The sequence below is a fragment of the Cavia porcellus genome, unplaced genomic scaffold (genome assembly GCF_034190915.1).
Source record: "Cavia porcellus strain 051 isolate PalLab524CR breed Dunkin Hartley unplaced genomic scaffold, mCavPor4.1 scaffold_27, whole genome shotgun sequence".
In the NCBI taxonomy this organism is placed as follows: domain Eukaryota; kingdom Metazoa; phylum Chordata; class Mammalia; order Rodentia; family Caviidae; genus Cavia; species Cavia porcellus.
Window position 1 is genome coordinate 39058283 of NW_026947510.1, and position 27867 is coordinate 39086149.

At 38.1% G+C, this 27867-nt stretch overlaps 1 protein-coding gene across 3 annotated transcripts in view; it reads right to left on the reverse strand.

Moving 5' to 3' along the window:
- Nucleotides 1–27867, reverse strand: part of Grin2b (glutamate ionotropic receptor NMDA type subunit 2B) — a 408651-nt gene that overhangs the window by 116937 nt on the left and 263847 nt on the right. For all 3 annotated transcript variants that reach the window (XM_063238257.1, XM_063238255.1, XM_063238256.1), the window contains exon 5: nucleotides 13677–13791. In XM_063238257.1, the coding sequence (XP_063094327.1) occupies nucleotides 13677–13791 (115 nt within the window). The remainder of the gene's footprint in view (nucleotides 1–13676; nucleotides 13792–27867) is intronic.

The window sequence follows — 27867 nt, forward strand, 5'->3', positions numbered from 1 at the left end:
AGCCATTTCCAAAAGCCCCTTTGAGGCTGGCACCATGTGGCTGAGGGCCACCGCATCATCTTACCAGCTTCAAAAACTCAGCACCATCAGAAATGATCACACTTATTTCTTTGTTTGTGTTTGCTGTCTTATCCTACTCACCAAGACATAAATTCCTTGGCACCAGGGAACATGTTGGTCTTTTTCAATACTGTTTCCCCAACACTTAGAGAAAAGCGCTTGGCTCAAGAAATATTGCTGAATGAAGAGATCCAGGTAATCAGTTCAGCTGGGGAGTTTCTTTCATGTTACAAACATAACAGGTCATTCTCAGTCTTCTGAAGTGAGCAGGACAAGCCTTAACTCTTTTCTGCCAGGGCTCTGGCTCTGTCCTCTACTTTATGAAAGGATAAAGATTCAGTTTTATTTTACAGTTTAATGGCTGGGAATAAAATGAGAACAGGAGACAATGACAGAATGGCCATTTTAAATATCCATTAAACAGATACTTCTCTTCACCTTGTAAGAAGGAAATGTCTGTGATAAACTACTGTCTGCTTGATAGGTAAAAACGAGCCTAGAATCCACCTTTGTAACAGGTTCCCAGGTGAAGACGCTGCTGCCTGGAAAGCCACACCTTGAGAATCACTGATGTAAACTGTAAAACACTCACTCACGCCAACCCTTCGCTTCATTTCACCTGTATATGACCAAATCTTTTGACATTAAACTACCTTCCTTTGTAGGAGAAGTGCTTTTAACAATTATGAGCTAATCTATCCACCACAGAATAAGGAACCCATAAACGGGAGCTTCTTATTAACAACTACAGAGTGGTAGTTTATTATGATAAAATAAAACCCAAGTAGTTCAAATAGCACCAAGGACACACCACAAGGTTTCATAAGCACTCATTTTTGCTTAATGTGTATTGGTTGTTATTTAATGCTTACTAAGAGCCTATTAAAGTGCTGAATCTAACTGAGGATGTTTATTTCCAGGTTTCTACACATGGGCCAAGCAAAGCCTGCTGTGCTAAATCGTGGACTTTGCCATCATCTCATTACTAGAAATTTATTATACTAATTATAAACATGTTAATATTCATTTTTAAAAAGATCTCTTTTCAAAAAGTCATTGTAGAATGATGGAAGAAAGCTTGCTCATTGCCAGTGGATGGCCAAGCACATCAAGGATTCTGTTTGCTGTCATCTAGTTCCTTCTGTGTGGATGTGTGTTTGTGTGTATATGTGTGGTCATTTTCTTCACTTCTTATGTTCCAGAATCTAATTTTTAACTTTACTGTATTGGTTTAAAATAAAATCATAGCGAATACGTACATATCACTTGCTATAGGTCAGATACGGGGCTAAGATTTTTACTGAGTAGTTAAAAAACTTGTTTACTTGTTACAGAAATGGTTTGAGGTTAGTGCTGTCATTTCTCTCATTTATAGATAAATAGAGGCACACAAAGATAGAGCAAGACCCCTTGAGTCATGGTTGGATAAATCACTATACAAGGCAAAAGGTGAGTAAGATAAGGAGCCTCTGGTTTATTTGTTTGTTTCGGGTTATTGTTTGCTTACTTGTTTTTGTTTTTGGCTTCTGGTTTTTAAACTCTGCCACAAAGAACAAGTCAAGAATCCAAGAAGAAGGTCAAAGTCACCTTAAATGCCACGACTTAGTGTGTGGAAGGGAGCCCAGGTTCCTCTGTGAAAGCCCTTCCCAAATTTTAGCCATTCGAGTACCAATCACAAGAACAATTTTCACCACATTTGTATAACATCTGTACTAATTTGTGTAACATCTATACTAATATTGGAAATAACCTTGCTTCACTATGTATTAAAATTTTATATCCCCACTGTAAATGAGACAAGTACCACTTGCAAGAAGTAAAAGATAATTATAAAATAATTATTATTTAAATAAAAATATTCATCCCCGCTAAATTAATGCATGTACAAAAGTTAAAACTCACAACCACAATAGTAGAAACAAAGAAGTAGCAATGATGAATGATAGACTGATGTCTTTTTTTGTTGAATTTGCTCCTATATTTTCTTTTCTAAAATATATTAAATTTAATGAATCTAGTTTGACTGCTCTACTATATATATAAACTTAAATTAATGAATCTATTTGATTGGTCTATTTTGTATAAGATCTTAAAAGCCTTTCCCTTAGCTAGTCAAGTTCATAAAATATTTGGTATATTGTGAATCACATTAAACAAAATTAAATTTTTATGTCGCCATTCTACTAAGACTTAAGCCTATTTTGTAGGTGAGCTGGTTTAAGTTCTCCTTGGAATTCCAGCATTTCTCAGCACCTCCAGCAGATCTCTGCTCAGCGGAAACGTGTGGCCACAATGCCATGATGGTCAGGGCTCGATTTAGATCTTTCAGGGCACTGGAATAATTCCCTAGAAAATCTCCACTATGCAGTGAGGATCTGGATAGCTGTTTGTTTATATAGGTAGCTGCCCCTTCTGTCATTCAAAGACACTTGTTCTCTTTTCCAAAGCTAAAGACAGAGGTTCTTGTTCTCAGCTGAAAAGAGAGGACACATAATTGTGTGTGTGTGCACACATGTGTGTGCATATGTGTGCTTTAATAACAAATACTCAAGAAACATAGGATTTTAAGGATACAAAAACATTTTCTCTCTTTGTTTCTGCCCCTCTCTTTCTTATTTTCTCCTTTCCTTCTTTCAGCTTTTTGTTAATCTCAGGAAAGCATTTCACTGCAACAGCCAGTTACAGTTGAAATTAATTGGCCTCACATTCCCCAAGCAAACCATTTCTTGACAGAGGTTTAAACCTCTTAAGTGATTGTCCCACTCATGCTTTCGTGGTGCTAATTGTCCTATGGTCTATAAAATTATCCCTACTGATACTGCTACTCTTTAATCCTATTAATCTGGTTATAATCTTATCCTCTGAGTGTTGCAGCAAAAATATACTGGACACGAATGGATTTTGATGATGGATCCAGCTCTGTCACAATTTAGCTGTATAACTTTGGGAAAATCACATGACACCTCTGAGCCTCAATTTACTTATAATTACAAGTATTTCTCAAAGTTTTAGTAGAATCAAAGTATGATCATATATGCTAATGTTCTTGCTAAATGGCATTGGTTAAAAAAACAACTGATACATAAAATACGTAAGCTGTATTAGTGGCCAAATCTGCCTAATGTCCTTTAATCCAATGCTAGACTATCCTAACAATTATACTTCTTTCACAGTTTTTACAGAGAAAATAGATTTTTTTAAAAAATGTGTCTAATTGTTGATAACCATTGTTGCTAACCTTGTACTCTGTTTTACATCATGTGCTATGTCTTTCCTTGGTTTTGACTGACAGCTTTGTTTTGCCATATTTGACTTTATTCTCTCCCCCCAAAAAAGTAATAAGAACTAAGGAGTAATAAAACCCAAAATGTGTAAATTTTGTTGTAAAAAAGAGAGGGAAAAAAAAAGTGCTCCAAAGGATACAACAGCAAGTGTGTTTAGGGGTGTTAAATAGCTGACCATATTAATGTTTTTGGTTGGATCATTGAACACAACTGTTTGCAGTCTCAGTGTTTGAATGTCCACTTTGTATGCTTTGAAACTGTGATTTGATCAACTATCTCTAAGATGATAATGTGTAATCTATTAACTGGTGGGGTTTTTTGTTTGTTTTTTTTTTTTTTTTTTTTTTTTTTAGTTCTGTATTACTTGTACCCTTACACCGCTTTGTTTTGTTTGGTTTTTTCTCTTTTTCCTTTTAAATAAAATTTTAAAAAATGTGTCTATAAAGAGAATGGTGAGGTAGCTTAACCATCCACCAGGAATTCTACATAAGAAGAAATATTTTGTTCCTTTGCCAGCAAACTCCCATCCCTATGGGACAGATGAAGAAACCATGGTGCATATTTTAGGAATAGCCAAAAATGATAACCTAAGAAGTCCTGCACCGTATCATTTGACTGTAAAGATGTAGGAATGCTTCCAGAGGAAGTCTGACAGGAACAGGACCCTCGGGCCCCTGGCAAAGGTAGCAGTAAAGTATGGCTCCCTCGCTTCTTGAGGGCTATCATCCTCTCTCCGATGGGTGCCTGCTGCACACATTCCTGTCCTGCTTCTGTTTCCCTCTCCAGAGTGACACTTGCCTCCTCCCCATGCTCTTGGCACATATTTGCTTCAATTTAAACCTTCAGAACATTTAGCTGATGAGTGAAGGTTTGGAAGCCCTGTAACCTAGCAGCAACTGCCGTGTGATCCACAGAGATCTCTTGGACGCAAATCAGAGAAGGACTCAGGGAGTATGAGAGCATCCTAGAAGTCACCTTACAACGTCACTCTTTATTGGAATGTTCTCTAAATTATGCATAGAAGGAATTCTAATAGAGAAAATTATAAATGCATCCCAATCACCTACCTCCTATGGTTATGACGGGAGATCTGTGTCTATGGTTTTTATTAATAGCTTTCATTCACAATGACAACTTTTTTATTGGTGGATGTTTCTTCTTAAACCTTTTAGCAGCACGCCAAGGTCAGAGCTTCTGTTCCTGAACACATGAATCACTTTTACCTTCATCCTGGTCAGCTCTCATAAAGAGAAATTATGCATGGACTAGTACAATTACATGATCACTGTAGGGAAAATTTAAAGTGTAAGATCTCTTGGTGCTAGATCAATGAATGCACGTGTGTATAGGAAACACAATCCGGTACTAGTTTCTGTCAAACTTCAGATCTCTGCTAAATTCAGTATGTTATTAATGCATGCACAAAGTAGCTTGCATGGTGGAAAATATATAATGATATGAAACGGACAGTATAATCCACCTGAGTAGACCCACTGCCAGGCAGTGCTCTTTCAGGTGAAAGAAGGCCACTGCTCCCTCCTGTTGGGTAACTTTTACACCAGGAGAATACAAACAAACAGCAACAACAACAACAACAACAACCCATTAGGAAGGGTGCCACACCAAGCATGAACGCTACCAGTTCCTAAGGAACATGCATCTGAATTTTACTTCTTTTTTTGTTGTTTGTTTGTTTTTGTAATAAGAATTGAATTCAGGACCTTGTGCTTGCCAGGCACATGCTTGTGCTGCTGAGCTAAATCTCCGGCCCAGGTCTGATATATGTAAGTCTTCAACTCTCAAACAAATGTAATCAAAATGCAGGTAGACAGAACACATGGCCAATACTCCCAAAGGTAACAGTTACCAGCAAAGTTAGAAGGCTCAATCAGAGAGTCACGGAAAGGATCACAGAGATCTGACTCATAGCAGATCAAGAATAACAAAAGAGATCCTCTGTACACTGCATATGTACCCATTGCTTGTTACTAAATTAATATTAAGCAAACAATTTCCAAATGGAAAGTTTTCACTTTTTTTTTTTTTGTCTTTTTCCTTTTTATCGGTACCAGGGATCAAACTCACGACTGCCTGCTTGCAAGGCAGGCGCTTATGCTGCTGAGCTAAATCCCCAGCCCCAAAAGCTTTCACTTTTAACCCTTAAAGACATTAAATAAGAAAACAGTGGCCAACTCTTCTCACTTTATGCAACTTTATGGTGTCAATTGTACCATCAACAACTTTGAAATTATTTTTACAGGAAAAATAAAATATTTAATGGACATATGGAATCAGTTTGAAGGTGTATGATGCACGCATACAATGGAATATCAGACAGCAATTATATTTCATTATTTTGAATAATATTAATAAAATAGGAAGATGTACACAATAACACAATAAAAGAAAAAAGTAGCTTGTAAATTATTCATTCTATTGTAACACACATGTAAAATATCATTATTGGAGAAATACCATAATGTAGAAATCAGAAAAACAGTTCCAGGACTCAGGAGCCAACCACAAATCATGGTCATGTATTAAAAATCTGAGTAGGTATCAGACAATGTAGATAGAAGAAGTCTTGTGGCTTTGGGGACACTTTCCTTTTTACTGTTGCCCTATGCCAAGGTTAAACCAGTACTCCAGTCTCTAAGTTCAGTTCTGTTTTTTGTCCCCATCAGCAAATACAGATTTCAGAAGTAAAGGCAACCAAGGTTATCTTGTTCTTTTATCCTTTTCATTCAATGGCTGATAACAAGCACTGAAGACAAGTAGCCTCTCTGAAATGATATTTCTGATGCTTGTTCCCCCCAACTTCCTGCTCTTCTTTGAATGGTTTGACAGTCCTACACACAGAAGTGGCAGACTGAACCTAACAGCAGAGTTGAGAATTTAGGGGTTGACAGTGTACCCGTCTCCTTATTCCGGTGGCTGCCCCCTACCCCACTAGTCTCATCCTAGAACCCCTGGAAGCATTTTGGCACTAAAGATGGGCCAGTACTTTTCGGAGCTTAGGCAATGAACAAAAGGGAACATCTGAATGTGAGGATCTGTGATAATCCCGACTCAGGTAAACATCCCTAAGGTGTAATCCAGTGGCCTTGTGTGTAAATCAAAGGCATGAGTAAAATCTGTCAGCAGATTCATTACACACCAATCAACACGAAATGTCAACCCAGTGTCAGACTACATCAAACAGCAATGCTGAAAAATCACCTTGGCTTAGAGAAACTTTAAATAAGCACCTTTCCCTGTACAGTATACTTGGTGTTTGTTTTGGTTTTGGTTTGGAATGATTATTGTCATTTTTAATTTCAGCCCTAAGGAAAGCTATGGCAGTGATTTGGAAGAAGCAGTCCATGGCTCGTGGTAAGTGTTGCAGAATTACCTGTAGGAAGGATGCAAGAGAGGGAGGATAAAGAGAAGAGAGGCAGGAAAAACAGAAGGAAGGGAGAGAGGGAGGAAGATAGAGAGGGAGGGAACAGAAGCCAAAAGCACAAAAGGAACAGAAAGTTACCGGAAGGGAAGGAAGGAAAACACCACGGAGCTCACGTGGCACTGCTTTGGAGAAGACCGTCTATCACAGAGAGATGAGGGCTTGCGATTTTCAAGACTTCCACAGTCATTCCCTGGGGCAGTTCCAGGACTCAACACTTCTCTCTATTAAGCAGGTCTCCCTGTAGTCAACATAAATCCTTTCTTCTTGATCTTAAGCCCACTCACTATGGTTCTCTCTCAGGAGGAAGTGAAAAACGGATCTCTACACATGGTGCAATAATTATTCATACATTTAAGGGGAGTAAGTTATCAGCTCATTGCCTTTTTCTTCTTCCCTTTAAAGCATAAATGCCCATAGCTTTTCTCCATGGATCCTGTTTTCTAATCCCTTAATCTAATGATGCAGATTAATACTTGGCTCAAAGTTGGAAAAATTGCATGTTGTCAAATGTGGCTATCAGGAGACAGAACAAACCCCTCTTACAAGAGCAGCCTTGGTTCACTCCTTTAGTAGCCTCTGTGCAGCCTGGAGCAGGCATGGATACTCCTTCGAGACTAGAGGAGGTAGAACACAGTGTATGCAGATGTGTTGGCTCAGTCACCCAGTATTTATTAACCTACTCAGTGGTGTCTTGTCTTGCACTGTTCTGGGCACAGGGATGTAAACAGACATGGATCCTATGTCCATGAGAGCAGTCTGTCAGTCTGCTCATGCAGGGTTTGTGTATGTGGGAGGTGAAGGGGTTGTTCTGTTATTCAAAGCTTTCAAGTGATACCTGGTTAAGCAGCAATCAACTCTTTTCATACAACTACCAAATTGATAATTGTGAATGTGGTCACTATTGTCCTTCTGTGCTAGCATCACAGAGCACCACACTTGGATATGAGGTTCCCACACATATTAGGTTCCTTTAAACTCCCTTATTTATCCCAGGATCAGAGGCTGGCCAAGTATTCTTACCACGTTGCTGCTCGTATAACTCCTGGGAGGGTCTTGCTTTTCTCAGCGAGGGTGCCCTTCTTCATAAGTACTTTTATGTGACCAGCACTCACAAGTACTATTATGCAAATCTCTTTCAATTCTAGCACTTCTTTCACTGATGGATGTGGCTGTGATGTTTCAGGATTGCAAACCATAGATAATAAGGTGTCTGGGGAGTCAAGAAAACACCTAAACAAACTTAAAATACCCAACTTACAGGAGGGGCATTTTCTGATAGGTTATCTATCAGAAAGAGGGAGTGGGATCATAAAACATTCTCTTGTGTCTTTGGGAAGAAGGTGGTCAAAATTAAATTTTACATATCCCTCTTTAAGTCTGACCCAGACAGTGCCTTTAAGGTCTGTTTACATCTTACAGCTTGAAAATGCTCCATCATCATTTCTTGAAGTCATTACTCAGAACACACCCCCAACTGCATTTCATTTTTATTATCCCCATTTTAGGAACGATTAAATGGAAGCACAGAGCAGTTGCAATGAAGCAAATCATGAGAGGCTCTGATAGCGACAGAAGCCTGAGAGCTGGTTGGAGCAGCTTCTCCGTGCCAGACTATTTTTAATGCAAGTTTATGCAGCTGTCCCCATTTAGAGTCTCACAAATGAGCCCATTCTGTACACGATCACTTTTGTACCATTGCCTACCCTTCCCAATTCACTATGTTATGTTAGTGTTTGTGTATTTGCAGGTTTGTGAATTCGTTGATGAATATCCTTCTCCACATTCCTAAATAACAGAGAGATGCTCTGGCTTTTCTTAAAACATATATGTCATTCAAAGATATCCTTGCTATTGTATCCCCCATGGCTTCTGGAGGCTACATAGGATCCTATCAAAGGTACAGAAGAGAAGATACTGTTTGTTTTCTAAAGTTGGTTGAGTAAATACATCAAATTTTTATGTGTTTGGAGTATTTTCAGAGGAATATATAAGAAATCAGCAACAATAATTGCTTTGGGGAAAATTCCAAAAATTGGGAGTGATAATCGCTCTGAGAGAAAGGCTAAGGATCATAGGTAAGAAGAGGACTTTCTTTTAACCAGGTGATCATTTGTACTTCTTGTTTTTATCATGCTCAAATAGCATTTTAAGAATTACACATGAAGGATACCAACAACAAAATGATATCTGTTGAATATTGACTCTGTTTCAGTCACTATTAACTGGTGTTTGACTCTAAGATCCCATTTAATCTTTACAACAGCTTATGTAAAACTCTATTTTACTAAGAGCAAATAGTCTCTGGTAGCACCAGTCATTTCATTTATTCACGTTGACACAGCCAGTAAATGACAATGTGGGGACCTGAATGCAGTCCTTTCTGATTTCTAAAACTGTAGATTATACTGTGTTGACTTCAAGTCATTGCAAGGGAACCAGATTTATAAGACAGCAGCTTTGGGACTACATTTTTTAAGAATCCTAAGGAATACCGTGAAATTCATCACATGGTTCACACCAACAACTCAGTGCCTCTCCCACCAGCCGAGGCCCCGTGTTAGAAGCTGTTTTGCACACTTACACTCATGCAGAACGTTGAGCCTCCCTGAAGATTTCCCCCAAAGTCCTTCATGGTCACTGGAGTGCTCACTCTAGAGGTGGGGAGGAACCTGCTTTCATGCATACTTCTGTGAACCCCTCTTTTTTAAGGGAGGATTTTTCAGAGCGGCAATGAATGTGCTGGTGAATATCTAAGTTTCTTAAGCATACAAAGTCTTCATTTATTTAACAATTATCTTTGAATGATCACTCTGAGCCAGGCCCTCTACTTAAGAGCTGGAATTATAGAGGTTGAACAAGGTCCTTGTCCCCATAAGATGTCTGTCCCAATGAAAAGACAGGAAGTAAACAAACAAGCAAGTGAATAAGCAGAATGCAAGACAGTTAAGTATACGGAAGAATATTAAACTGGCCTGGCATGGTGGTGCACATCTGCAATTCTAACACTCAGGAATATTGCGGCGAGAGAATTTGAGTACTGCCTAGGTGATCTAGTCAGACTCTCTCACAATAAAAGAATTTAAAAGGCTGAGGACAGAGCTCAGTGAGGAGGCCTTGGGTTCAATCCCCTGTACCAGAAAAGAAGAAAGGATAAAGCAGGGAAAAGAGAAAGTTAAACTGTTATAATGGAGTGATCAGTTGGCTATTTTAGTATTAGTCATCAGGAAAGGCCACTCTGGGGACATGATATTTAACCTTGATGACAAGAATGACACAGAAATCCTAACAGCTACTGTCCTTCCAAACAAACTCAAGCTCCTTCTGTATACCTCAGTACACGTCCCTATTTCCATTTCAAGTTCCTATTCATTTACAACAGGAATTTGTAATCCCAGAATTTAGAGCTGTAAAGGCCCCCAGAGGTCTTAGTCTCATGCCATCACTTTAGAGATGAGGAAATAAAGATCAAGGAAGGTGAAGAGTGCAGGTCACACAGCTATTTAGTGACCATACTCAGCTCTTAGACCATGTATCTTCCACTGACCCTGCTTAGCTTTCCAGTGTCCTTCTCCTGTCTGCACTGCTGAGCCTGGTGCCTGCCTCCCTGGAGCCCACAGATATTATAAATCCTTTTGGATTATAAGGACCCACTGGAATGACATTAGGAATCTTGAGAATGATACCCTGGGGTGGGAGGAACAGTAGCAAAAAAGATACAACCCCTCACAGTGCAGTGTCTCCACATCCAAGCCAAGCCCCAGAATCCTGCCTGGATCTTACCTATCCTCTCTGCCCATGAGTGACCCTTATAGAAATTACTTAATTTGGGGGCTGCATAGACTTAATGGACACTAAACATCTTTTTTTCCAAAATGTTCTCCAGCTTAACCAAGTTGATATGAAAAATTTCTATTCTATAATTTCGCTCCTCCAAAAATGCCTTACAAAATGATTAACCACAGAATTTCTTTAAATAGCAAATTCCTTCAGTACATTTTAAATATGATCTATAAAAATTCAATCTACATAAAGCTTTTATTCCCTCTTCAAAAAAATAGCTATTGTATCAAGGGCAATAGCATAAACATGGACTCTCAGTAGTAGATTTTAGACTCAGTGTATAATGGTTCTCATTCATTCCACAAGTATTTATTGAACTGCTCTGGGAAATATACACTTCCACATTGTTGTGAGACATGATAGGGAGACAGACCCAGCTTCTGCCCTTTGGGAGCATGCATGCACACATCTCTCAATGCAAGGCTAGTTATGATGAGAGCCGAAAAGGAAATACAAACCAAAGTGTCAGAGGACAAAGAAAAGAAACACTATATTGCAGGGTCTGGAAAGGAGGCAGCGACATTTTAATTGCACTTCAAAGGATTATTTCTGTAAACTCACAATGCATTCTAGGAAATGAAAGCCTCCTGACATGTACAGAGGGCAGGACACACAAGGCACATTTTCAGGACAGAAGGGAGTCCAGTGTAGGAAATGACAAAGAAGAGAACACAGGCCTTGGAAAGTATATCAAGACTTTTAATGCAAGAATAGACAAAGTGTGGACTCCAATCCATAAACCATAAAAACCTTGAGGGAGTTCTGGACAGGGAAAGAATGTATATTTGTGTTGCAGGAGCTTATTTGGGAGCCACATGGGTCAGACCTGAGTGGATAAAGGCTGGCATCAGGGACAGAGCCCCATCTAAAAAAATTATTCCATGGTTCTTGGACCATGTTTGAAATCAGAAATAAATTTGGGAGCTAGAATAAAGGTAAAACTGATGAGGTGAGAAGTTTAAATCCACAGAGAGCATCTAGTTCGGGGTAGAGGTAGGGCCCACGCCTCATATTCCAGCCTAGATAAGTTAGCAGGATGGTAAGGGGCACCTCTCATGGATAAGTGGCGAGATGCCTCCTGCTTGAGACAGTAATCATGAGACCACTGCATAAGAGCTACCCCAGCTGGATGTCTTTGGATCCACATATGAAGTCTCAGTTATTAATAACTCCTCTTCTGGAGATATGCAGAAGTGCCTGTTATACATGAGGGGCCAGAACACTTGTGAAATTATAATGTCTCCACAGCAGCAGTGAAAAGCAGCTTGATTGGGGTAGAGAGCAGGAGCTTGGAGAAAAACCATTTGTGAACAAATGATAACTCAGAGGAGGGAGGATAACTTTAATCAAGAACATCAGGCACAATGAAAGCCTTCTGGCTCTGCCTGATGATAGCAATTACATGACAGAGTGAGGTTTTTGCATATGGAGGATCTGGCCCCAGGGTATACTAACCTGGACCACACATGCCTCATTCACAGATAAACAGTCACACAATTAGCTATCCAGGGCCCTACATGAGAAGATTGAGAATTTCAAGAAATTTTCCTCTGGCTACTCTCTCTAGAAATATATAGCCTAGTGCTATAGTTTGGAGCTTGAAGAGTCCTCCGAGGATCATGGGATGAAGATCTGGTCCTAGCCTATGGCACCATTGGGAGATGGTAGAATTTTTAGGAGGTGGGACCTAGTGGGGGAACCTTAGGTATTAGGATCATGTCTCGAAGGAGATAAGGGAAACTAGGCCCTTTCTCTTTCTCTCTGTTTCCTGACAAGGAAGGGAAGTGGTATCCTCAGTCACATGATCCTTATCACAGGTTCAAAAAACAAACAAACAAACAAAACCAAAGCTAAGTGACCCAAAATGAAACCTCTTCTTCTGTGAGCTAAAATAAACCTTCCCTCTTTAGAAATTAATTTTTCTCAGGTTTTCTGACATAGTAACAGAAAGCTGACTAACATATTGCTTTCTCTATAGTCAAAATCACACTGACTTTGTGAAGCTTGTTCACATCCAACTGGTCCATGTAGCTTATCCACCTTACATTAAATCAGTATCCAGTGTGTTTCTCATGGAATATAAATGTCCTGAACAAAGGATCTTGTTGTAAAATAATACAAAGAAATGCCATATTAAATAAAATAAAAATTGTTTCATTGCTCTAAGACACTTAATATCTGAGAGTCTCCTAGAATAAGAAACAATAAATAGCACTTTCCAATATTATTTATCTGCAAAACCATTTTTTTCAGCAGTGTATTAAGAACCAACAGCCCAGCAGAACACATCTGGGAAAAGTCAGCCATAGTCTTATTCTTTGTACCATGTGGGTTTGAGGATCAGAACAAGAACTGAGGCTAATATTTAGTTTCTCTTCACTGAATGCCAGGCTAAGTACTTTTAAAGGTTGAAATATATTTAATCCTCATGCCTATGATACGGGTATTATCACAGAATGGTTAAAGAAGAAACCAAGGCACAGAATGGTTAAAAGATTTTCCCAAGATCCTAAACAGACAAGCTGATGATTATAACAGTCTGACACCCACAGAAAGCAGTTTCAAGTGGTAGGATGCCAAACACTGTGATCAGCTGACAGAAGCCAAGATTGTGACCAATGTCTTGGGTGGCAACTCTTCATATATTCTAGTAAATCTCAATCTGTCTGCTCATGAACAAGACTTTATGGGTATACCCAGATATTAAGTAGAACACAGCTCATGAGTTATACCACCCATTTGGTTTCTTCACCAAATTATATCACATTACACAAAGAAAATTTTTCATTAAAACAGAGTCCTGATCCAACCGCCATGCAATTATCCATAATGAATGTAACTCATAGAGAAGACAACCTTTTGGTTAACCAAAGTGGTGAGAAAATGAAGGCATGACTCGAGACCAGGCTGCTCCTGTTTTAAAAGTCTTGACCTTTTGCTTCCTAGGTCTAATGATGAAACCAGAGGATTATTTTTTTCTATAATGTGTCCCCAAATTTTATGTCCCTTCCCTTCCACTTTGCTCAAGAATTGTCAAAGACATGTCCTACCCTCTCCCACTTCCTCTCCTTGTTCAGAAGAATTATCACCAGTTTCGGATGCATCTGGTAGCCATCTTCACTGAAGGACAAATTTCTCCCCTCAAAAGTGACATTGATCAGATACCTGTAAAGATAAAATAAAAAGAAGATTAAACACATGAAGGATGTGTACTAAGATCAAGAAAGGTAAATGGAGACAAACCAGTGGAAAGGCAGACAAATGCCATTAGTCATTTGACTATCTAAAAAATAATTCATGTTTTTACCTAATAAAAATAGAAATACTATAATTTAAAACAAAAGTACTTGGTTTAAGTCTATAGCTATCACTTTGAATGAATTATTTAGCTTTCTAAACATCAGAGTTTTCCTTCCCTGAGGAAAGTTTGTTAAGAACTGACTTCACAGGGGCTGGGGATTTAGCTCAGCGGCATAAGCGCCTGACTTGCAAGCAGGCAGTTGTGAGTTCGATCCCTGGTACCGATAAAAAGGAAAAAGACAAAAAAAAAAAAAAAAAAGAACTGACTTCACTAGGTTTAATAGGATAACAGGTTAAATACTTACCATAGGGCCTGGTGCATAGTAAACCCTCATTAAGTGTTAACAATTAATATTCAAAAAAGGAGATGAAATACAGGGGCACAGTAGATAAGAAAAGGAAGTGGCTGGGAACTAAGTCAAATTTCTACTAAGAAAGTTGTTTGTAGGAACAAGGATTGCTCTCCTTCCAGAGACGCATATTTTTTTAAACTCCTACTAATGCCTCATGCAACCTATATTTCTAAGAGTCATGAGTCCACTAGGCAGGAATATGATATCACATGACATTATCTGAAAACAAGCATTACTGTATTATGAACAGTGAACAGAAAGTATCCTTGAAAGAGATGGAGACATTAAACAAAGTGTTTAGGGAACAGGAGCATAAATTAGCAGAAACTTCGGAGGTGACCAAAATCAGAACAACATTATCTTTTTCCTAGACACCTACATCCTGCTCTTCCTTGCTGGATGCTGTGATGAGCAGTTCTGTCTCTGGGAATCCCCATAGGTATGCTCATTACAACTGCATCAGTGCAATTGGCCTAATGGTAATTAATGTCCCTTTACCAAAATGGCTCAAAGAATCAATAATAATTAGTTCTGTGTTCACATAACACACTATTTCAGAACTTTGAGCCCAGTACTTCTTGTAATATGTGCTTCTGCTAAACAGCAAAGAGGCATCTTATAATAGTAGCAGAGGAAGCAGCTTTAAGGTCCTTCTTTTAACTCTTCTCATTCAGTGAGATTTGGAGATTCTGAGTCTTCCAAGGAGCAATGAGGCTGGAATACACCTGGTTTTGACAATAATAAAGATGGCAACATGAACACAACCCTCATAGATCATGTCTCACTCCTAGAATTGTCTGGGATTCTTAGGCCTGTCAAACCCTAGCTTTGTGTAGGCCCACAAATGCAATAAAAAAAAGCAAAGATGACTCCAAAAGAGTAGAGATTCCTAGAATTATAGATCTGAAAGAGAAATAATCTGCTAGCCCACCACGTCTTCCAGCGGACATTCTTCTGTATAATATCACAGAACTGATGCCCTCAATTCATCTTGAATACGTGCACTGATGGGGATGTTTATCTCAGCATCCTCCACCCTCGAAGTAACCATTTCATGGTTGGGCATTCCATCTTACTTCAATCTGAAATCTGCTTCATTTTAGCCCTATACTCCTAGTTTTCTTCTTAGATATTGTATAATCTTAGTTCAATCCTTCTTCTACATGAGAGTTTTTCAAATATTTAAAGACATTTATCATGCATCCTTTATAAAACAAATTTTAATCTTTAATGAACTCTTAAACTCAATTTGATGAATGAGGAAACAAGCACAGAGATTTTAAATTATTTGTCCAGAGTGGCATTACTAATTGGAAACAGAAGCAGTATTTCAAATAAATTTCCAGCCGCATGTCTTTCTTACCGCACCATGCTGCTTCTCGTATGCAACGAGGACAGAACTTTCTGTTTCTTCATGTATTTGTCCTACATCCTGACTGTAAGTTCATTCTGCTCCCTGAACACCTCCTGTCAAGTAATCAGGCTCCCTGATCCAACTTAAGACTCCCCTAGCAGCTTCTTCTGTCCTCCTGCTGCTTCAGCTCTTAGTTCAGGGCCGCTGGCCCAAGCTCATCACTAGTTTGAAGGTAACATTTAGGTTTTCTGTAGTTTTCAGCAACTCTAACACCCAGCCAAAGCCCCATAGATTTCATTCTAAGGGATGTTATTACAGAACCACAAGACAGACTATTTTAAACTAAGCAACTAGAATTTAAACACCCATCATTAACTTGGAAAATATGCTATTACTAGGACAATATTAGACTACTTAGAATGATTTCTGAAAGTCTTCAAAAAAAAGACTGTAAGACAGACAAAATAATTTAGTCCCAGGTCTTTTCTGAATAAAAGAAAAGAAGAAACGAGGGAGAGAATAGGGAGAGTGGAGGAAAGAAGGAAAAGGGGAAAATAAATTACCTGGTATAAGCACCATCTTTTCACCAGATATGACTCTGAATAATTCCTACTTTATCTAAAATATCATTAAAAATATTTAAAAGGAAGTGTCCATTTCAGGAAGCAATTATAAAAGGGAAATTTCAGAAATGATTCTATTCATAAGTAGCCTGAATGGAATAAGTATACAGGCTCTCAAGATGACTCCTTTAAAGAGGATAGCATTAAAGTGGGTATGTAAGTTGAGAATTTAAACTTTCAAGAAATAAATCATAGTCCTGGGCAATGTCATTGGCCTACAGTTAAATCTTTCTAGTTATTCGTGCCCCATATCCTCCTGATTTTCCTTAGAAATTGTTTTCTTTCTGTTCTCTGCAAGTTCATTTTATCTACCAAAGCACTTCTTCAGTACTTTTTAACTTTTCAAAAAATTTTATGACAGTCTACAAAATATTCATCTGCAAAGTATCTTTTAATCATTTATGTCCTTCAGCGGCATATAGATTAATCATTCACATTGTATTTTTCTGAGTAAGTCTTAGTGATATGACATATTTAGCTATTAGTGAGAAGCCTTCAAATGCATATGAGAACTAAGCAAGGATGATATATTTTAATAATTGCTTGGTTTGTCTCCAGGATGCAGTCTGACCTCTAAGAAATCTGATGGCTTCTCTCATAAGTTCTCACATTGCACAGAACCTCATATTACTAGAACTAGTAGAAAAATTAGAAATTATTTATTGAGAATCCTTACTGTAGTGAATAGAAGACAGATTCCAAGATGCTAAGTATTTTTCCCAGGTGAGGACCAGAACTCAAGTCCTCTGATTCTCAGTTTAGCATCTTTTCACGAGGTCACTAACTGAAGCAGTTTCTCAAGGCTCCTGGAATGCAGTTTAGTTTTCTTATATCTCATGTCATGTCCTAGACTCCATAGCCCTTAATATAGCCTGAGTAAAATAAAACCTATCTCATTTCCTGTTTGCCTCCGTATTGAGAAAGCGCCTCAGAATCCTGATGGGCTCAGAGCCAGCACATTTGCTTTCTATAGGAAAAGTCACACTTTGGTGGGTTTAATGGGGTCAAGCTAAGGTTAACAAGCCCTGTATCTCTCTGACTTTGCCCTTGCCACAGAAAGCTCATCTGCTGTACCACGCTGACAGCCAAAGCAAGGATTTAGCAGTGTGCCCCAGGTGGGACCCACCTGGAGGAGCTCTGCCAGAATCTTCTCAATAAGCCAAGAGCCTGGCTCCACACTACTTCTATGCCCTCCACGTATTTACGAAGCATTAGAGTTTTAAAAATTAACGTCCACCAATGAGTTAGTAAGAGAGACATAGCATCTGATCTCATCTGATCTTTTCATTAAAGCTGAGAATAGTTTTGCATCTTTCCCAAGATTCGATGACAGGGGTGAGCACAGTCCATGTCTTCATCCCCATCCAGGCTTCTCTCACTATCGTGTCTTAATGGTGGCATTTCTTAGTGCTTTATTTAACTTCTCTAGCTATTAAAAAAGAAAGTGAAAAGGGAATATAGCTTGAAGTAGTGGACTTGAGCTCTTGACCCCTTGCTTAAAATTTTGTAGTTTTGAGAATTTCTAACTCTACAGCTTTGTATGTTTCTTACCCATTAAAACTTTCAGCTCCCTCATGGATTAAGGAGATTGGTTCTTAATGCCTCATTTGCCTGATGTTGGAAGATACAGGTAAGTTCTTTGACATACTTTCGGAACTCTGCATTTCTTTTCTTTCTTTTCAACTAATTTTTATTGTGTATATTTAAGCTATACAACACGATGTTATGAGATACATAGAACACAAAAAGATCACTACAGTGCATCAGGTTGACGTGCCATCATCCTCAATTCATCTGATTGATACTGTGCTATTACATTATTAAATTCTGTTATCCGCATGGTAAGACCTTTGGAAGTCTTTCAAAAGATTAGAGGGTAGTATTTGGGAATTACTATTGCTTATCCACAGTTTCTCTAGAAAGAATAGAAAACTTTTTTCATGGGATTCAGTGGACTTCAAAAGTTTTCACAAGCTATTTAATTAGAGACCAATATTGAAGAAAAGAAGCAAAGATAGTTATGAACCTGATGGTCAGTGGTATGGCTTAGATAGATCAAATAGAGATTTCTGATTTTTTCTTAATTTAGAAATTCATGATTATCAGAATTAATTAAAAAATTTCAACTCAGTGTAGTGTGGTCAATGTGGAAGGCCATGACAAGTGAGGGACTATCTTCTGAGCTTATGATGAATTCTTCTGAGTTCAAATCCAGGAGATTGTCCACATCAGTAAATGTTCTACATTCAAATGAATAGAGATATCTAGATCTACATGCTGGTGGAAAGAAAAGAAAGAGAACCAGAAAAAACTAAACAAGGAGAAAAGAAACGTCTATACTGCACACAACAGCCACCACAGGCAATGTAGTCAGATGTTCAAGAGAAAGGATGCTGTGATCTATGACCTTTGCTCAGATCCTGGCTCTGCCAAATCCTAAAGCAGATGGTAAGTTTCCCATGGTGCATGAATTATTTAATCTTGTCACCCATGGACTCTAAGGAAAATAGACTCAGAGAAATTTTAAACATGTTTTTGCAATATGATGTCATACTAAACCATGCATTGGACAAAATAATTAGGAATACCAGTTTCTAAAGCCATTCTTTTCTCTTATTTATGCAAAATGATATCTGCAAAATTACCTTGGGGAAAACTAATTTAAAGGTTGGACCATAATCTTAATTTATAATTACTTAAGACAGGTTAAAACGAGTTTTTCTTCCAACAAATTGAACTTTGTCTGAAATTTAAATCATTAATTTATTTGCAAGCCGTTAATTCACAAATCACAAAAAGTTCAAGTTTGGGATAGTTTGTGTGTAAGTTATTTAAACTCTAAATTATTGGTATTCAGTTAATGAGATATTACAGTATTTTTATATACTGATAAAAGTTTAATACATCTCCTCCCTCCTACTGGTGGTAAGGAGTGTGCTTTAGCTGCTTAGTAATTTGGGCTGAATTGTATTCATTTGATGGGTAAGTGGCAATGTGTCAGTTCACCACTTAGTACAAAGAAAATGTCTTTCAAGCTCCTAGACCTAACAATGAAAACTTTCCAAGTGCTAGGACCTGGATTTTGTTTCACAACTAAATGCTATGAATTAGTTTTATTTGAAATGAAAGAAAATAGAGGAACACTATTGAGAGTCACTCAATGACCTCTGCTTGAATACAAAAAGGTAGAAAACATTAACTGTCCTCCAGAAAAATGTAATTGCTGACTGATCATCAGATCAGCAAGAATTCTGAGTGGCTCTTCCCCCAGCTGTGATGGCCTCTTATCTACATTCCTGTAGCTTTTCACCTACTTGAGTCAACCTGGTGAGCCATGGCCTGCGAACACTTCTCTGGACTACCTATGGGTCCCTCTGGGAGCAAATGCAGGAGCTCTTCTCTATGGTAAGATATCCTATAATCAAATGAATAAAAAAAACTACATGATGCCCTCAAATTCTTAATGGTGAGAGATGACTATAGCAAAAACAAAAAGGAGAAATAGAGTAAGTAAAGTGAAGAGGGAAAGAATATAGAATATATAGCACACATATGCCCATACTATGGGAGATGACACTTTGAATTTTTAAGAACCAGGACACTGTCATCACTTGACATCTATTCAGATTCTGGCTCCCCTAGTTGCAAGTTACTTTGAAAGTCTTTTTTTCTCAGTTTCTTTAACACACACACACACACACACACACACACACACTGTACATAGGAATAGTACCTATGGAAATTAGGACTTTCCTACACAGAATGTGAATTATGTATTAGCTGCTATTATTGTTGTTACTCTTGCCTTTAAAAATGATGCCTGGATGGCAAAGGACATTAGTGTGTGCAGGGACTGTTGGATTATGGTCTAACCTTTCACATTTAGAGGAACACAGTCAGGGCTGGGACATGTCACATGCTTTGACCTGTTAAGTTCAATGTCTGGGTCTTGCTCATTCTCAGATTTCTGTCTTTTCACAATACCATCAGTCAGCACATTTCCTCTCATTCCTACAATATCCCAAACTATTAAGGCTCAGAAGTACTTGCTTTTCCTTACTATAATTAATTAACCCTGGGAGTTTGTGTATTTGCTTTTTTGTTTTGCAGTGGGAAATCACTTAATCATGTTACGTCAATATAAAGTTCACTTCCGAGGGAGGTAAAAGATGAACTCATATTTCTGTAGCTTTCTCTCTCAAGATGCCCCTCATCTGATCTCCTGATCACTGCTCTGAGCACTACGTAATTCTCCAGGAAGTCCTTTCACAGAAGGCACAGTCCTGCTCCTGCAAAGGGACAACACTTCCTTAACGAACTAGCAGAGCCTTCAGCAATAAATAAGGAGTTTTCTCCATTCTCAGGTCCCCAAACTTTTGTCATTTTTACTCTAGGTGAGACCTGTTAAAGTCCTAGGAGAAACTCAGGCTTTCTAGAGATCATCAGAAAGGCAGGACTTCCCAGTAGAAGGGAACTAGGTAACTCTTCTGCATAATGTTACTGCCACTGGATTTTTTTCCTTTTAGCTTCCATTTTCATGCTATGAATTAAAATCATTTTCTTTTTCAAAAATGCTGAAATAAATTCCCTTCTTCTTCTACACATGAGGCGATCATTGGGATGTAGCCTAGTGTATGCTGTCAAAATTAAGCAATGGGACCCTCCTAGCGAAAAGGCTAAGACAACTAAAAGGCCAGCTGATCATTTAGTACATTGTTCTTTACTCTTCATGCCTACTACTAATTTTAAGGCAAAGTCTTGCCTTTCTACCATGTTAGCTCAGAAACTATGCCCAATCCAATCAAATAACAACTGTCAAACATTTCTCTAGGACATTTCACTTTAAGAGAAACCTTTCGCTTCCTTTTAACTTCCAAACATACTGAAAGAAACCCTGGATCAGTATATTCTTGGCCATGGATCCAAAGTGACCTGGTGATGATGTAAAAGAAAATAATGTGGAGGTTTTTCTTGTTCTTTTGACCTTCTTCAATTTGTTCTTCCCTCTCCAAGAGCCTATTTTTACTCTTGCCTACATTTCAGAACATGTTGCAAATCCCACAATCCCTACCTTCTCTGTAGTTACTGTAAACTTAATCTAACAGTTCCTTCTGCAGCTCCACTGATGGCAGGATGAATGGATTCATGATGAATTAGGGCTTCAGTTACAGAGAATGGGATAGAGACTATGAAGAAGTATCACTCATGAGGAAAAGGGGTTATAATTTAGCCTTCCAGTAATGATTGACAGAGTTTCTCAGGTACAGATTTCTGGAAGCAATTAAGTTGCCTGGAGAGGGAAACAGGGTTTAAAGGAGGGAGAAATTTCAAGAGCATGGGAATGTTTCCAACAGATGGAGGAACTCAGATGCCACAGTAAAGGTTTTGTCTTTAGGAGAAATGGTGACCCCGTAATAACATCATACTAAAGATATAAGTCAGAGAAAGTGGTAGATGCTATTCAAGCATTGAAGAATACATCTCTGACTTTAGAAAATCTAATTACAGAGGGTTTGAGGTACACTTTAGTGCTAAAGCATCTAGCATACAGGAGAGACCCTGGATCCTGTGCTTAGTACTGCAAAACAAAACAACGAATCATGAACCTTCTCTGTCATGTGGAAAAAAACCCTTTCACATCAAAATGATTTCTCAAGTTTAGGATCCAAAGAAATAAAGAGCAATTAAAGAGATGCAAAGTAGAATATAAGATGGAAGTGAAAAAAGCTTTAATTAGCAGAGTTTGGTAAAGTGGTTTCTGCAGAAGACTTTAAAGAATAGCTGTCTTCACTACAGTCCAGTGAGAGGCATTATCCCTAAAAGTAGAGTTGATTTCTAAAAAGAGTTCAAGAAATTTACACTAGTTGGTACTAAAAGGAATACCCAGAATCTGAACATGGCAAGATCATGTGTGTATATAACCCAGGAGAATACACTAACACAAAACCCTAATGCAAAGGCACTGGTCAAATATTATGAGTCAAATCCATATTTTGTATTTCTGAAGTATTGTTCTGACACATGTCAGAATTGTGCATTATGGAACTGTTTCTAAGTCAGAATTTAGAGGTAAGGGCAGATCAAACTTAATTATTTACTTATTTAAAGATATTTGTTGATCTTTTCCAATATTCTAAAATGAGCTGACACTTAAGTCAGTTGCAAGCAAAATAAGGACAAGAGTTTATCTCAACCAAACCCCAGGTCTCTCTTGCCCCACACTCAAGAGGACAGCACCAAGGACTCCAACTGCATCTTTACAGGGAGGCAGGAAGAAACATGTAATCATCTCTCCCTGCTGTACTGTGTGGGGGCTAGAACTCTGCTGTTCCTTCTTTGTCAGGGGATTCTAGCTTTTTCTCTCTTTCTCTGTAGGTTGATGTTTCCATGGAAACGTGCTCTTTAATGCTTCTGAAATCACTGTGCATTTATATCATTAACTCTTTGTTGACCAGGTCAGGTTGCAAAAAAGATTCTCCAACTCTTCTGAAAAGTACTTCCATTTTCTACCTCTTCTTACTATAATTTTTTTTCAAAAAGTAACTGATACCAGGAACCCCTGTTTCTTTAGTGGACATTATTAGTCTTTAGCCCTTGTAATACTTGCAATGGCATTTGCTTTAATCATTCTACCAAAACTTTTCACAAAAGTCATTAGTAATCAAAGCAAGATCAGCAACAGCAACAAAAAAAAAAAAAAAAAGAAAAAGAAAAAAGAAAAATTAGTATTCTTTGTTCTATGATCATTGTCCTTGGCATTACATAGCATCAATCAATTGACATTCTCAGATTCTTAGCAGCTCCTCTTTCATTTGCATATTCGTTGATTATAGGAGGTTAATATCTTGGCACCCTTATGCATTTTAGGCCAGCTCTCTCTCCTTTTCTGTTTATTTTCACTTGTTACTCCCTAATCTGAGGGCAACTCAAGACTCGGTTTTGAGCCAATGTGCTCTCAGGCTGAGCTGATTTGCAGCTGTAGCATCAACAACACCTCCACAGCAAGGCTCCTAAAATCTCCATTACAGTCACACCTCTTTCCTACCTTTAGTTCAATATTCTGATTGGACTATTTCACATGAGTGCTTTGATTACCAAGTCAAACTTAACAGAAACAAATCCAAGACAAGTTCTTTCTAATGGCTGTGATACTACAGCTCTTACAGATTTAAAATTCTGGTACAGCTTTGATGACTGTGTGTCATCACCTCATCTTTATCACATGGAGAAAGGGAATAAGTTGGCTGCTATGAACTGCATTCCCAGAACCAATCAAACCAGTCAAAAAGTCAACCATAGTTTTGTGTAAAAAATACACAGATTGACACTATCGTTCCTTTAACATACAATTTCAGTGTTATGTCTCCCCAAGGTAAATGAATCTCATAATTGTCTAACATGTAAGTTAGAAAGTTCTGCTCTGGCTACTCAATTAAAAAATATCTCTCTACTCAATGAATATTACCATTTACTGAACACATCACAGGATCTCTTTTGGATGCTTTATAGTATTTCAAATTCTCTCATAAGTGCTATAAAATAATATCAAATACTATATGTAATTATATAATAGCTATATTATAATGAAGCCCCATGGATGTTGGTGTTGGACATGGAACCCACCCACTTTGGAATGATTCTGAAGCTCACATCCCTTCCACAGCCTCACAGTAAAATTTACAGTGTTAAGAGAAGCAACAATCAGAAGAAAACCAAACACATTGTGCACAAACTTCTAATGTGCTAAAACTAAAATCCAAACCTAGACTTGAATGTCTGTAAAACCTAGGAGAGCCTAGGAAATGCTCCTAACTACCAAACAAAAGTCCATCAGTTGCTTTTAATTGTCCCTCACATAGCACCATAAAGAAAATCCACAGGGAAGAGAACAAAACCACAGGTTCTCTACAGCCCTAAGAAAAACCAGAGGCACATTGTTGGTCAGGAGTTATGCTCATAGAATAATAAGAGAATTCCTTCCTCTAGGGGCTGTCAATCTGTCATATTTCACAAGTACTGACCCCCAAAAGTGAAGAAATGGAATTAATTTGCCTTATAAGAAAACAGAAGAAAAACCACAAAGCAGTAAGCCTGACTGGACTTATAGGGGAATTAATTCTCAGATCACGCTCTAGGAGGAAGTCAGTTACAAGTCTAGGACTATATTCTTGGAGACCTTGTTAGAGAGAACAATAAGAACTTATATTTATTTGGCTCAGTTAAGATTGGAAAAAATTGATCTTGGATTGGCACAAAATGTCCAAGTTCTCTCTGTATTTAAAAAAATACAACATTAAAGTATTTTGGGAGCTATCATCAAGTTTCAAATACTTTCAATAAGGGAGGTGGAACCATACTTCTCATCTGGACAGTCAGCTACATAGATAGTTCTTAGCACTTAATTCTGCTTGATCTCCCTATGGATCTGTACTATTAAATACCCTCTTTCCCTTGGAAATGTTTTTGCCCTAAGTCCCACCATGAAGCATCTTGATTCTTCTTCATCTGTGACCAGTTCTTCTTTACCTCCTTTGCTGTTTGAGTGTTATATTTTTGTTTGTTATTTATTTGCTTGTTTATATTTAGGAAATCTAGTGCATGTCAGCATACAGGTGCTAGCTATTCTCATGGAGCTCACTCAGACTGAACCCCCTACACCTCTAGTCCTGACTCCATCTCATCTCCATTACAAGCCATTTCTGCTTGCATTTTGCCAATTAAAAGCTTGGGATAGCGGAAATGGAACTGCTATATCTTCCCCTTCAAAGTAGTTGACTTTCAATTTCCTCTTTCTCAGTGACCCAATGCTCACTAAGCCCTTCGAAGGGTGCCTGGCACTTATAAATACTACCTAGCCTTGTTGTTTTAGTCCTGAAACTCCTCGGTAACTCTGGTATCATCCTTTTCATTATTCCCCATTCAAGATCAGTTCCATAAAATCTTCCTTTCTTTGCTGAATAATTTTTGCATTTGTTCCTACTTCCATCCTACCAGGCTTTATCATGTCTTATCCAGACACCTGCATGGCTCCTATGTGGGTCCTCTGCCTTGGATCATGTCCCAGGACACTCCCATTTAATCTTACTGGGAGACTTAGTGTTATGTCAAGTACTGTTTCAACATCTCCAATGGTCCCCCACCAGCCAGAGTCAAAATCAGACCTTGGGAAAGGTCCAACACATTCTGACCCCAGCTGTGCATTTCAAATACTTTCATCTTTATGTAAACCCTAGCTGACGCCAAGTGGCCTCTTCACCGGCCCCTAAATACCACTTACACTTTCCTGCCTTTGTTTCATTTTTCTCACAATGGAGTGTGGTCCAGATTTTGCTTACGCTCATGGGTTCGGATCAAATCCTACCCTTCTCCTGGCAGTCTAGACCCTTTTCTCTCTGTGTCCACTGTAGACTGCAGTTCATATGTCAACATTTTATTTGTCACTAAATTGATCTGTTTGCTCCTTTTTGTCACTTAATTTTTCATGCATCTCTGTCTTGTCTTGTATAATAAACAATGTACTATTTAAAGATAAGAGTCAAATCTTGTCCTATTATCCCTTGCAGAATCCAAATTAGTGCTTTCTTTGGTAAGTATTCAGTAAACCCCTATTGATTTGTTTGAGTTTCTAAAACGCTAGTCTGGAAATCATCCTATGCTGCTTCCCACCTCTGACCTCTGCCCTCATCATCTCCCCCCACAAACACACACACACACACACACACACACACACACACACACACACATTAAATATTGATTCTCTGTGGGAAAAAGTGACTTACCCTATTATGGATTTACTATAAAGTACATATTCAGAATCTGTCTTTTCTAAAATCAATGAACCAAAAAGCTGGACTGACTTCATTTTTGGTCAGATCTCTTTAAAATCCTCTCCCTGTCAGCATTTTCCTCACTAAGTTGTCCCGTGAGAATCAGATAACCTGTCCAAATTCCTATCCAGCAATGTGGTCATAGACCCTTAGAGAAAGCTGACACCAAAAGGGAACACAATCAGTGATCAATGGGTAAATAAAATAATTTCTGTTTCTGAAATGTTTCATTCCATAAGGAAGAACAAGAAATAGATATTGACTTTGTAGTTGTTGACAATTTCTTTTCTTTCTTTTTTTTTTTTTTTTTTTTAATTGGTACTGGGGATCGAACTCACGACTGCCTGCTTGCAAGGCAGGCGCTTATGCCGCTGAGCTAAACCCCCACCCCTACAATTCCTTTTTTTGCAGTTTAGAAAATCAAAGTATTGGAGATATTTAATAGTTGAATATTCCTTACCAATGTAAATCTGTTTATTAACTTGGGAATGGAAAGAAATAGAATCTATGTGCACTGAAAGAGATAATCTTTTACAAAAAGAACTAGTGAAACAAAAGAATAGTTTGTTTTCTAGTGTGTTTTTGATTTTTTAGAAAAATTAAAATATCTTCAGAAATATAAAAATATTTTTCTCAGTCTTCACAGAGTCCAGTACACATAATTGTAGAAGTCCCTCAATCCCTTCCATTCCCCACCTTCTACACAAACCACCACAAGAGGTGTGAACAGCTGATATTAATGCCAGAATCTTCTTTACATTTGGCCCAACTCTTGGTAACACAAGATGTCAGCGTCTACAGATATATCTATGGAGTCATGCAAATAAAGCATAAAATGAATATTTTATGGAAGATGGGAAAATAAAAGATGAGGATAGTTCAGATTCTACTTTGTAGGTAGCGTCAAGACATGAAGAAATAGTCCAGATAGAAATCAAGAAGGTCTTGTTAATAAATCTCTCTGAACTTTAGTAAAGACTTAATCCCTGTAAATAAAAGAGACAAGTTAATTTGATTAACGCTCGCCTGAATTCCCTCAAATTTTTCCCATCACAGCCAAGAGGAATTGAGCATTTGAATCAATTTCCTCTTTTTGTTTTCATTCACTACCAGGTTTCTCTGATCATATGAAGTTAAAAGCACATTCAATATGATGGGGGAAAGGTAGCAAAAGGGCTTGAAGAAGTGCAGTGTTTGATGTCTTCAATTACAAAGAGGGTTGGGGTGGGTGTATGAGAGATGGAAGTGCGAGAGAACAAGCACACACTGGAGAGAAATGAAGAGATGGAGAGAAGATGAAACAGCATGCAGCATGCTGGATAGCATTGCCATGGCAACCACATTCCATGTACAGAGAACTGCCAAAATAAGTCAAGCTCCAAGTAAGTAGGTGTTGGTGGAAAGAGAAGATAAGCGCTCAGCAATGGACAAAAACCATCTAAAGGAGATGAATTAACCTTGAGAATTTAACTCTTTACCCCATCTCTTTTTCTAACCACACCCAAAGCTCCAGTTTAGGGGCAGCATTGTTGCTGCCAAATCCAAATCTCATTCAAGAAGGTCTCAGTGGTAGGAATGAAGTTTAAGGAGCCCTCAACTGAAGCCAAAAGAGAAAAATAATGAGCAAGGTAAATAATTACTCTACAGTTATTAGCTTGCGTCACTAACTTTTTTTGGCAATTTACATAGAAGGAAAATATTGGTTTTCATTTTCAAGATGGCTTAATGAATGAAAACAACATCAATAAAAAACATCATGTGTTTAAAGAGGAGAATTAAAAAGA